The sequence below is a fragment of the Cynocephalus volans genome, chromosome 3 (assembly GCF_027409185.1).
Source record: "Cynocephalus volans isolate mCynVol1 chromosome 3, mCynVol1.pri, whole genome shotgun sequence".
NCBI classification, from domain to species: domain Eukaryota; kingdom Metazoa; phylum Chordata; class Mammalia; order Dermoptera; family Cynocephalidae; genus Cynocephalus; species Cynocephalus volans.
In genome coordinates this window covers 93,162,802-93,176,332 of record NC_084462.1, presented here as the reverse complement: position 1 = coordinate 93,176,332, position 13,531 = coordinate 93,162,802, and the positions used below count along the sequence as shown (strand labels likewise).

General features: G+C 35.2%; 1 protein-coding gene across 3 annotated transcripts in view; it reads left to right on the top strand.

Annotated features, from left to right (window-relative positions):
* Positions 1-13,531, top strand: part of CTDSPL2 (CTD small phosphatase like 2) — a 65,354-nt gene that overhangs the window by 2,672 nt on the left and 49,151 nt on the right. For all 3 annotated transcript variants that reach the window (XM_063089801.1, XM_063089800.1, XM_063089802.1), the window contains exon 2: positions 11,746-11,955. In XM_063089801.1, the coding sequence (XP_062945871.1) occupies positions 11,770-11,955 (186 nt within the window). In that variant the 5' untranslated portion in view covers positions 11,746-11,769. The remainder of the gene's footprint in view (positions 1-11,745; positions 11,956-13,531) is intronic.

Genomic DNA, 13,531 nt, shown 5'->3' with positions numbered 1-13,531 from the left:
TTCTGGGTAGGTTAAAAAGTTACTTTACCATTTTAACTGGATTGGCCACAGGAGGTCATTTGCTTTACTTAGAGGATGAGGAGATTTAACAGATGTGGAACTTATGTTAAAATTGTACAAGTGCAGCTTTAGTTTCCACTTACTTGACATTTGCCATGAGGCATCTATCTAAGCCAGATATACTTGTATATTCACTAGCAGTTGTATGACTACATAAATTTTAAATTTAAACTGTATTACATTGTAATCGTACCTATATTACAAAAAGGTAGCCCTAGGAGGTCGACTGTGTGGTATAATTTGAGAATTACCAATGTCTAACTTTATTTGTATCTCTCCAGTGTCTTATGGAATTTTTGCTAAAACACCCTTTTTAAAATCATAAATTCTCTGGAAGACGAAAATTTAAACTACTGTCTTTTATTGACAATATTAGTACAGATTAGTTTTATCAAGTAAACTTGCTGGTAGTACACACAAGTGAGGGTTCAGAGACAATGGAACATGGGAGAGTTAAGTTTTTAATGCACTTACTGTGATTAGGAGAGGTGTAGAAAAAAGTTGTCTAGGGAAGACAGGCAGTAGAATCATAGTGAGAAGCTTGGTCCTCTCGGGGTCCTTTGGGAATCTTGTGAATATGGTAATAAGGAATGGTGAGATTAAGTGTGGTCCTAACAAGAAAATGGTAAGACCTTAAGGACAAATGTAATTTTAATAAAGGTCACAATAGGCCCTTTGACTATATTAGAGACCCCATGTTATATGGTATTGATAGGCTCCTGTATTAGAGAGAGTGGAGAAAATATGAATCATCAGCAATGCTTTGACTTGGGGTTCTAGCAGTCAGGCTTGCATAACAACTATGATAATTTTGGGGAAAAGGAAATGTGTTTACTGCTCTCCTTAAACAAAACAGTTTACTAGTAGAAGGCACTTAAATACTTCAGAAATAATTGGGATATAAATTTAATAATAGCAGTTTGTATAGTTCAGGAAGAGTATTTTCTTCCTTTGGACAAAAACATTGAGAAATTTTCTTGGGAACTAAAAAGGCAGAGAAGTTGGTAAAAATAAACAATAAGATTAGGACCCTGTTAGCAGAATACCCTGATATTTTAAGTTTCTCTTGTTTACCTGTTAAAGTAATCTTTAAGTTAGAATTTAAAAGTATGTTTTATTAAAAGAAGAATGTATTATTTGTTGAAGAATATGCAGGAAACATAAACATCTTTTTAGTTGAGAGAAAACTGTGATTACATGCTTTAGTAATAATTGCTTTCATCCTGGTATTTCACAAATATGTATGATTATCCTATTGAATTGAGAATGATTAGCCTCTCACTGACCTTACAAGTACATGATTTGGGTATATTTTGTTAAATAAGGCAATCATATAAAAACTTCATAAACCTTGTCTTCTTCTGTCTGCCATAGTTTATCTCAGTCATAACAATTAGTTCTTCCTTGATAGGAAGTGGTAAGATAATAAATTATTTCAGATATTCAGTGCAAATTTATTTGGGGGCAAAGGCATGATGTTTTACTTCATGGTTTTAAAGATTTTTAGTTGGGCCGGCGCATGGCTCACTTGGGAGAGTGTGGTGCTGATAACACCAAGGCTATGGATTCGGATCCCATATAGGGATGACCGGCTAATTCACTGGGTGAGCATGGTGCTGACAACACCAAGTCAAGGGTTAAGATCCCCGTACCAGTCATCTTTTGAGAAAAAAAAAAAAAGATTTTTAGTTGCTAACTATTTTTGTTCTTTGTCCACATCTGATTGATTCTTTTTTTTTTTTTTTTTTTTTGCTATCATTTTAATGTATTCTGAGGGTTTCAGATTTCTACTGGCCTGAGAGTAATGTAAAATTATTTTACTTTATTTATTTATTTATTTACTTTTATTGATTATGAATATTCATGAGATACAAAGCTGATTGTCACCACTCGTGCCCAAGATGTGATGGCCAGATCCGTATGGGCAGCATGTCCATTACTACAAATTGCAGTTATGCCCTGTGTCCCCCACTCAATTATCCCCGATCTCCTTCCCCATTTCCCCTCTCCCCTACTCCACTTTATATCCCTAGGTATGCTCTCTCCCTCTACAAGTCCAGCACACCATTGTTTTACTTTAAATAGAAGTTTTTATCAAGAGCATTTAAATAACTAGTTACATCTCTCCCCTTGCCCAGTTTTGGTGAGAACTACTTAAGTAAAAAGCACTCTTGGGAAAATTCTGCCAAAATTAAGTTTACCTTTTTTAATCTTTAGAATTTCTTTGTTGAAGCATCCAATAAGTACATTGAAACTTGTATGTATATAGGTGAGCCCACTAAATTAAAAAAAAATATGTTGGTATGTTCTGTAAAAAGGATAGTAATATAGTGAGAAATAATAGCTAGGGAGTTTCAAGCGTCCCATGATCTTTTTGAGAAAAAGAATGAACTATGGTACTTAGTTCTTATGGATTCATAATCTGTGTTCTTGCTAAAATAACAGAGTTTTAAACTGTGGACCTTGGTGTTATCAGCACCGTGCTCTAACCAACTGAGCTAACCAGCTAACCCTGATATGAATTTTCTTACATATGATGGAGAGCCTCTTTTTATAGGATGTTTAAATTATATTTAGTAGAGATAATTAAAAGTCTTCATATTGTTGTACCATTAAAGCTTAGGTTAAAGAAATACAAGTATCTCATTCTGTCCCTAACACATATTGATTTTGCCCTAATAGTATTTCTGTGAAGGACATACTTGCATAAGGTTTTGAATTGGGGTGCTATTTGTAGCATTTGAGAACATGTATGTGAATGACTGTGCCTTAATAAGTGATGAACAAACTGAGTAATCCCACCTTTTAAAAATCAGCTTATATTTTCAAAGTGTTTTGGTCATCAATAATCTAAAAACCTACATATTTTTCTCTAGAGAAAACTAATTGATCATAGTTTTAGAAGAAGCATTGTTTTTGTTGTTTATTGAGGAAAACTTAAGGAGGAAAAACGCATCATTTTATCAGACTAACTCAGCAGCTATTTTATTTTTGGTGTAGTCCCTGTGTTTTGAGAAGTATTTTTGATTATAAGTTTATTGTATTTAGTAGTTCTAAAGAATCTTATAATACGAGGGGTCTTCAAAAACTTCATGGAAGTATTTGTATTATCTTTTAATTCAAAATTTTCCAAGAACTTTTTGAAGTACCCTCGTATTAGCTAATAAAAAACAGAAAATCATACATCAAAAATAATGATCTATCTCTATCACATACTTTGTCATGAAGGAAATGAAAAGAATCTCCTTATCTTAGAGTTGGTACTTTATATAATGCTCCTCTACTTATTTTTTTGTTTTAATTGACTTGATTTTTATTAGGTGACAGAAATCTCTTCCTTCTCTGAAATGATCTAATAAAGGCTCACACTGAGAATAAAAGTAGACAGTTGCAATACCTGAAGCTGTTGATTTCTGATTAGTTAGGCTAGAAATATAGACTAAGTGGAAACACTTTTGAAAATGTTATTTGGTGTCAACTTAGGTAGTGACTTTTAGCTCTTTCTTTCATGGGTGGTGTAAGTGTTAATATAAATTTAGTAGTCGTACAGTTTGTAAGGTAGAGTATAAATTAATCGACCCATAGAATTTTAGAGCCAGGGGAGACCCAAGTGGTCATCTAGTTCAATAACATATGTGTTTTATTAATGATGAACCATTCTGAAGACTTTTTAACATGTAGTAAATGTTTGCCTTAATTAGGGTGCTGCAGGATGAGTTGTATATGAAAGAAGGATGAAGACAGCTAGGATTAATTAATGACTTATCTCATTTTGACAGCTCCTTTTTATTTTAATTTTTTTCAGGTAAAATTTACATGTACTGAAATGTACAGCTCTGATGCCCAATAACAACTTTTGTTGTTGAGGAGACAAAGTGCTAGAATGATTGTGTGACTTAATCAGTGTCACACATCTAACTAATGATAGATGGATTGGAGCCTGAGTTTCTACTTCTTAGTCTGGAGGTCATTCCTCTAGTAACTCCTTCAAGGAGCCTACTCCAGATCCTTCCCCACATGCATTATTCTTATATAGCTATATAAAGAATATAAATTTTATATAAACTGTAATTTGAATACAGTTGGCCTATGAGCAACACAGGGGTTAGGTTGCCAGTCTCCACACTGTCAAAAATTCTCTTGTGCTTTCCTCTCAGGTTCTGGTTGTACTGTGCATTGGGTGCAAGGGGGGCGGGGAGACTCCACATCATTACTTAGGTTGTAGTTAAGTACTTATTACTGTTAAGTAGGCTGCCTAACTCTTTGGTTAGGTATGTCATGCATTCATGACATTTTCCAATATATTTATTTTCCAAAATATTTAAAATTTCCAATATATTTATTGTATTTTCCAGTATATTTATTTTTAAAAAAAAATTCCACATGTAAGTGGGCCCATGCAGTTCAAGGGTTTGCTGTGTACCTAAATTTTATGGCAAACCTTGACTTTGTTGCCTTTAAAGCTTGATTTGTGCTTTTTTTTTTTTTTTTTTTTTTTTTTTTTACGATTTTCTGTACGTTATTCAGTCTTGTTGCCCTCCTAATGTATGATATCAGTGTACCATTTCTCTCCTTCATTCATATTTGAAAGAGGGCACATTAGTTCGAGGTAATTTGTTAAGAATCCTTCATATACAGTGTGCCATTTTCTCTTCATGTTGTTTAGGTAGAAATTTGTGCACCCCAAGACCTCAGTAGCACATTATCAACTGAGTTTATACTTGCATCATTATTGTAATCTTATCATTAGCACAAGACAATTTGCAGCCATAATTGCCTCAAAGATTGCTTGGTATCAGAGATTTTGTGAAGAGGAAAGAATTTTTGTGAGGAAGGAACATTTTTAGTTTTATTAATTGGGCCCTTTTGTGAGCAAGAATTGATTACTGCAGTGAGGATTGTTTGTGTTTCATGACATAGATTCCCCTCATTATCTGGTCTTTTTGAGAGAAATGAGAAAAATTGTGGTTCATTTCAACAAGGATTGAGTTATCTTGTGTGCCAGGTTACTAGAGTTATAGATCACATCTCTGCTTTCAAGGCTCTTACAATCTAGTGCAATTAAAGATATAGAAACATTATTTCAATATGATTTGTTAAGAGCTAAGGTAGCTATAATCACAGTAGGTTTACATGGGTTTGGGTATGTGGAGGTGGTTACCTTATTTGGGGTACATGATACTGGGGCTGAGTTTTAAACGGCAGGATAAGAATGAGTTGAAAGAAATTTGAGGTAAAGAGAAGAGAGAAGCATGTATAGAGCACAGTGTGGGCAGGAAATTATTACTCCTGCAGTGCAATGAATGAGACAGTAAATAGCAATGAAAAAAAGACTGGCTTTTGTACAGCTTTACATACAATGGCAGAGAGTTTAGTCTTTATTTTGAAGGCAGTTGATGGTAAGAGGAACAGGCAGATTTGTGCAGTACAGAAGATGGATTTAAAGGGGACAGACTAAGAAATATTTTAGAGGGAAAATCATTCAGGGTTTGGTGATAGACTGTAGGGGACAAGGGAGAGGAATAACAACTAGGATGTTTAGAATGGCTTCTAAGTTTCTGGGTTGGTTGATTAGGTAGATGGTCGTAACATTACCTACGATGAAGAATGGTTTTGATGTGGGACTAGGATGGGAAAAGTGAATTCAGTTTTGGGTAAGTTGAATTTGAGGTGCTAAATAAAAGTGTTGAGAAGGCTGTGGGTCAGAAATTTAGAGATGGTAGTCAGAGAAACAGCAGAATTAATGTTTGTAATTTATAAAGAACATTTGGAAGAGGCTCTTTCTCCAACTCCACCCCACACCCCTTTAATCCTTTTACCTGTGCTGCAGGTAAGTAGAAAGCAAACTTCATTGCCTAGTTTTAGATTGCTGGGCAATCAGCTTTTTGTATTCCTGAAACAAGATCTGGTTCAGATGTTGAAAAAGTGGTAACAACATTATATACTTTTCACCCCAGTATCATGAATTCTTTGGCTTAAAATGTTGCCCCTATTGCTATGTTTGTTTTGTGATGTAATCTACTTAAATTATATCATTTTTACTCATTAGTAGTAGTAGATTTATTTTCTAATTTTGCTCATTTCCCGATCTTAACTTGTTTATTCTATTTTTTTTTACAATAGAAAGAAACTTATCTATAATGGAGTTCTAAAGAACTAAGAAGATGTGTTAAATTCTAACATAATAGTAGGATTACCAAGATAAGGGTGTATATGTATGTTTAAAACTCTTCCTTTTATTTTTTAAATTTAGGGGATAAAATTAGGTTGTTGCAGATGTTATCTATATAGGCAATCTCTAACCTGTTCTGGGCCCAATTAATATGTATGTCTTTGTTTTTGGTGTCAGGGTAATGCTGGCTTCATAAAATGAGTTGGGCAGTGTTCCCTTCTATTTTCTGGAAGAGTTTGTATAGATTTGGTATTGTTTCTTTTTAGATATTTGGTAGGATTCTCCAGTGAAGCCATCTGGGCCTGGAGTTTTCTATGTTGGAGGTTTTTACTATAGTTTCAGTTTTTTTGAATATAGGGCTAATCAGGTTATCTATTATTATGTGAGTTTTGTTTGTTCGTATTTCTTGAGAAATTTGACCATTTCATCTAAATTGTTGAATGTATGAGCATAAAGTTTGTAGTATTCCATAATTTTCCTTTTAAAGTCTGTCGTGATGTCCACTTTTTCATTCCCAGTATTGGTAATTTGTGCTGTCTTTTTTTCTTCAGTCTTGCTAGATGTTTATAAATTTACTGATCTTTTTATAAAATTCAGCTTTTGGTTTCATTAATTTTTCCTGTTTTTAACTTCATTGATTTCTAGTTCTACTGAATGCTTTGTCTCTTGACAGTGGGTTGGATTTTCCTACGGTCTGAATGTTTGTCTCCTCCAAAGCTCAGGTGGGAGCTTGATTTCCAGTGTGGCAGTGTTGAAAGATAGGGCTTTTAGGAGTGTTTGGATTGTAAAGGCCCTGCTTTCATGAATGGATTAATCATTAATGAGTTAATTGTTTAATGAGTTATCAGGGAGTAGACTGATGGCTTTGTAAGAAGAGCAAGCGATCATATAAAAATGTTCAAAAATGTTCTCGCCATTCTTGACGTGTGATTGCCACAGTACTCTGTAGAGAGTTCCTAGGAACTAAGAATGCCTTCACTAGATGTGCTCCCTGGACCGTGGACTTCCTAGCCTCCAAAACTGTAAGAAATAAATTTCATTTTCTTATAAATTACTCAGTTTCAGGTATTCTGTTCTCAGCAACAGAAAATGAAGTAATACAGATTTTCTTCCTTTTATGTGTCTTACAATATTTTACTGAATGCTGGATATTGTGAATAAGACAGTAAAGACTGAGGAAATAGTATTTATACCTGGAAAATCGTATTCCTATACTTTTAGTGTAGGGGGTTGAGTCAATCTAGTCAGGAGTTAAGCTGAGTGTCGGTTTTATTTTTTCAAGGGGTACCTTAAGCTCAACATTGGCTTCATTTTCTCTTGTATTGCTTTGTGATTAGGCTGAGAGTTGGGGTGTGGGAAGCTGTTTCTCAGTTTTCCTGATCATTTCTCAGATTTTGGCTTTCCCTGTGCACCTGTACTTCATTGGAGAATCTCTAGGTGCTCCTAACCCTCTCCCATAGGTAGACTACTATTGTGTTAATTGGTGCTTGGTAGCCTGGTGGTGGCGTCAGGAACATGTCTTTCCCAGGTCCAGTCTCAATCTTGAATAGGCCCTGTGTGCCTGGGATTCAGGAGTGGGGCTATCTCAGTGATCTTGCCCCTCTAGGCCAAACTAGGGCTTATATCTTTGCAGGTCTTGGTCAGAAGAGTTTCCCATGCCTGCCTCAGTGGTAAATGTCTAATAGCATTGGTATGAGATCCAAGACTGTTTCCTGTCCCTCTCTTAGTGATAGAGAGTTTTTTTTTCCCACCCTTCCCCAATCCTGCCCCTCCCCCAGTGCCTTAAAGTTTTTGTTAGTAAGGGGAGAAGGATCTGGTTGGGGCTGTGTATTTTTCTGTACTGTGACACTGCTCCCTTCTTCCAGCCCTGCATCACAGAGGAAGGAGCTCTCCAGTCCCACGCTCTTGTTGTGAACATGTGGTGGAGGTCTGGTAAAACTTGCAAAAGGATTTGAATTATCTTTTGTTTTTGTGTCTCATAGGGATACTACATGCTCATGTTAATGCACACTTCTCTTTTAGCAGTTTGTTAACAATTTTACTTATTTATATATATATTGGCGGCTGGTCAGTAAGGATATTAACTCTTTCAGATGAAATCTTTTTATCTGCTTTAATGGCACCATTGTTTCTTCCTTGCTCTACCACAGGTGAGCCAGTGCATGCATCCTGTCTCGCAAAGGAAGAGCTTGTTTTTCTTGGATTTGAGGTTACTTGGTTGCCCTGAGCCCTCAGTTCTCTGATGGGTTCAATAAAGTTTTAATTTTATAGTTTATCCAATTTTTTTTCCATGTTGTTAGGCTGATAGTGGCATTCTTCCCAGCCTTCAATAACCTGGGCAGAACCCAGTTAATTTATAAGAATGGATCTCTAGGCAAAACTCCAATTGGTCATAGAAGCTTTCCTTTTTTCTAGGGCTGTAACTGTAATTCCTTGGCTTCTTTGCCCTCAGGTTGCCTTCTTGGTTTATACCAAAAGAAAGTGTTCAAATTAAATAGATTGATGGTGGAGAAAGAGAATAATTCCCCAGCTGGCCCTAGATTGCCTTTTCCTCTTCCCTAGACACTATGGTTGCCCCAAAACTATCTTGTGGTCAGCTCCTCTTCTATAATTTTTGTCATCTTTTCCCAGTCTCTTTCCCCAACCCTGCTTATCCTTCCATTATGTTTCCTCTTATGAAATGCCCAGAAAAACCAGGTATATTGTGGATTTTTAGCTCCAGAATTGAGATGAAATATTTCAGTATTTTGTGTACATGACTATTTGCCATTTTTTGTCTACAGGTTATCATTTTTTAAAAGAAGCAAATATTAAAGATGTGGGGTAGGAGAGCAGATTTTACTTGGTCCCTTTTCCTGTACTAGAAGTAGATTTGCTGAATAATATGGTAATTCGATATTTAATTTAAGGAATTGCCACACCATTTTCCACAAATGCACCATTTTACATTCTCACCAACAGTGCACAAGGGTTCTAATTTTTCCACATCTTCACCAGTACTTCTTTTCTGTTTTTTTGATAATAGTCATCCTAATGGTTATAAAGTTGTATCATTGTGGTTTTAATTTGCATTTCCACACGTCAGCTTCTTTTTTCAAATGCTCTTGTCTTTTCAGTGAATATGTGTTGGTTATTTTTTAGTTCAAAGGCCTTTTCTCCTAAGCTTTCCCAGAACCCTCTTCACTTTCTCAGTACAGAGTGATCTAGCATTCTATATATACAATATGATAAGTAAACATTCTTACCTGCTAGACTATGTGCTTCTTATGGGCAGAGATTATTGTTTTTATCCTTTTGTTTCCATTCCAGCAGTGGGTGACCAATAAGTTTTTAAACTTTAATGAGCTGAACTTCTTAAGACTGTACTACTTTATGTACCTTTAGTCTTTTAAGTTCTATTTTACATCAGGATATTGTTTCATAATTTTTATGATTTCCATTTAATGATTCGGGGTTTAAAATAGGTTTGCTCTTAGGTATTTTTAAAAAGGCTCTTCTAAAAAACTTTACAGAAATTGATTAAAAATAACTAAAAGAACTCCCCATGCATTCGCTGTATAGAAATTTTCCTTTTCTAGAGAGTGCTGTGCTGTAGAACAAAGGCATTGACTCTTTGGGAGAAAAGGCAATATTTATTTTATTTGTGATGGCAACTTAAAACTGAGCACCATCTAGTTATAGAAAAAAATTAGTTACTTAAGCTATTTGGGGACCACTCTGGTGAATCCTTTGAGGTTAGGGGTGTCTTAGTCTGTTCGGGCTACTATAACAAAGATTCCATAAACTGGGTGGGTGGCTTACAAACAGCAGAAATTTTTTTCTCACAGCCGTGGAGGCTGGGAAGTCCAAGTTGAAGGCACAGGCAGATTTGGTGTCTGGTAAAGGCCCACTTCCTTTTTGCCCACTCTATCATCACATAATGAAAGAGGCTAGGGATCTCTCTGGGATCTTTTATAAGGGCACTAATCCAATTCATGAAGGCTCTGCCCTCATGAGCTAATCACCTCACAAGGGCCCCACCTCCAAATACTATCACGAGGGGTTTAGGTTTCAGCATATGAATTTTGAGTGAACACAGCTATTTAATCTATAATAGGGCTTTTTTGTTGAAATAGACACAGTATATGTATGTTCATTTATACATATATACACACAAACATATATGTAGTTTCTATATTTTAAAAATAGTTTCTAACTTTTTTCTGTGACTGTTGTGTTGAATTAGTAAAAATACAACTTCTGAGACTTCCTAATTGGTCAGCGAAGACTCTAGTCTATGCCAGGAATTTCTGTACCTTCAGGAATTTAGACTGGTTAATTGGAGTTAGATTTCTCTTTGAATGCACTCACTGTTGTGAATAGCTTTATTGTCCTATGCGCTTTATAACCTCTCAGTACCTTTTTCATTATGAGCTTCTCGAAGGTAAGGTAAATATATTCTTTATACACGTGAAGGAAAGATAGTTAAGTGACTACAGCTTAGCTATGACTGAAGTAGGATTAGAATTCACATTTCTCAATTTTTAGTTTAGTAGTCTTTGTATTCTCTTTTACAGATTCTAATTCAGAGTATGTCCTCAAATACTTCTAAATATGTGGGACAATTTTGACAGCCATTAATTTTCTCATCTTTAAGATAAGAGAATTCAAGTAGATAGCCTCATATTTTCTCTCTAATGTTAATTCAGTTTTTAAAGTATCATTATATATAGTAATATTGGAATCTCTCAAAATAATTCAGCCACTCTTGTTATGCTTACATGATTGCTGATTATTAGAACTGTGCTTATGAAATTAATTTATTTGTTGGCTGGCAGTTTTTCTCACTACATTTTGAGTTTTAGAAGGGCAAAACCCTTCCCTGTCTTGTTTTCTACTTACTCACTGCTTACCTAGCCCAGTGCCTTGAGTGTGGTAAAGTGCTCAACAAAGGGCCGAGCCCGTGGCGCACTCAGTAGAGTGCTGCGCTGGGAGCGCGGCGACGCTCCCGCCTTGGGTTCGGATCCTATATAGGAATGACCGGTGCACTCACTGGCTGAGTGCCGGTCACGAAAAAACGACAAAAAAAAAAAAAAAAAAAAAAAGTGCTCAACAAATATTTGTTGAAGGAATGAATGATTAAACGAATGATGATGTTAGCATAGGTGGAGAAGTATGCAAACTCTTTAGTGTTACCCATACTTTAGATCATAGGATGTAATATTTCAGAGGTTGTCGGGAAGGTTATTTAGGATAATACAAGGGTACTTCAAAATGTTCATGGAAAAATAGAATTAAAAGATGATGAGAATCTTTCCACGAACTTTTTGAAGACCCTTGTATATGTAAAGTACAAAGCAGAATGCCTTTTGCTTAAAATGTTAGTTTCTTATTTTAACTCCTTAGAGACCTGGGCTTTTTTTTTCTTTTTTTAACGAACATGTGCGTACACACACATACACACATACACAAGCTGGGTACATGTGGGTACGCTAAGGTGAATTTTAATAACACTGGTTATTTTTCTCTTACAGTTTTACATGTGGCACTCATAAAAGATGAGGCTGAGAACACGGAAAGCTTCTCAGCAATCAAATCAAATCCAAACACAACGCACTGCCAGAGCAAAGAGGAAATATTCAGAGGTTGATGATAGCCTGCCCTCAGGAGGAGAAAAACCACCGAAGAATGAAACTGGCTTGTTGTCCTCAATTAAAAAATTCATTAAAGGAAGCACACCCAAGGTAATGGTTTTACTTCATATATCATTAAAAGTGAAGTTTAGGTTGTTTTCTCTAAACATGTGTAGATGAAGAATCTGATATTGCTAGAATCCATTTTAAGCGGATGTCTATATTTTGGTGTTATTTTTACTTTTAAGATTGTTACATGCAAAATACTTAATATCATCTCAAGAAGAACATTATTTATTCCACTAACTAATCCACTTAGTATTCTGTTATTTCAGCATAGTATTATGGGAAGCAGAAGAAATTTTTCCTTACTCTTTTATTGGAGCTTTTTTTACTTCCATTTTCTTTCATTTCAAGGAAAAGTTAGTTTCTTGTTAATATTATTTACTGTCTAATTAGGGAGGTGATTTTCTTTATATGAATTCTGACATTTGTACAATGAAAATGTATTATTTTATTAAACAGAAAACAAAATTATTAAAGAGTGAACACTGACCAGGAGTCACGTGCTCTAAATCCATACCCTGGACCTACTTGAGTGATCTAAGGAGAGGCATTTTCCCCTCTGAGCCTCAGGAAGATAGTAAAATGGGACTAATACCAACTGCTTTGTCTATCTCAGTTGTTTTTAAATTAGATGGCACAAAACAGGTGGAAAAGCAGTTTGAGAAACTTTAATGCACTCTATAAATGTAGTATGTATATTTTGTTATCATTGTTTACTACTTTTGTGTTCTTTTTTGGGACAATTATATGGCAAAATTTTCATTATAAGTATATCACTTTGATAAATAGAAAAGTATATCACTGTATTGACTTGTTCATAGTGGTAGATTTTATTGTAATAGTATTAGCCTAATTCTAGATACTTTAATTTCTACAGCCTAATTACTGTGAACCATTGGCTAAGACTTAGAAGTATTATGTGTTTGCATAGGGTTTTTATTTTTGTGTAGGTGGTTTTATTTTGGTTTTTTTTTTTTTTCTAATACCATAACTATAATTTCTTTTGTTAATTTTAAGTACAGACATGTGGGCATACGTTCTGAAAAATGCACAATTTCGTCATTGTGTGAACATCATAGAATGTACTTACACAAACCTAGATGGTATAGCCTACTACACACCTTGGCTATATGGTATAGTCTATTGCTCCTGGGCTACAAAACTATAACAGCATGTAATTGTACTGCATATTGTAGGCAGTTGTAACACAATGGTAAGTATTTGGGTACCTAAACATAGAGAAGGTATAGTGAAAATATGATCTCTAAAAGATAAATATGGTACACTTGTATAAGGCACTAACTGTGAATGGAGATTGCAAGACTGAAAGTTGCTCTGGGTGAGTCATTGAGGAAGTGGTGAGTGAATGTGAAGGACTAGGACATTACTGTACACTATGGTAGATGTTGTAAACATTTATTTTTTTAATTTATTTTTTAAAAGATGACCGATAAGGGGGTCTTAACCCTTGACTTGGTGTTATCAGCACGCCACTCTCCCAAGTGAGCCACGGGCCGGTCCTGACTTTGTAAACATTTAGACTACACTAAATTTATCAAAAAATAATTGCGCTATGTTGTTATACCGGCTACAAAGTAACTAGGTGATAGGAATTTTTCAG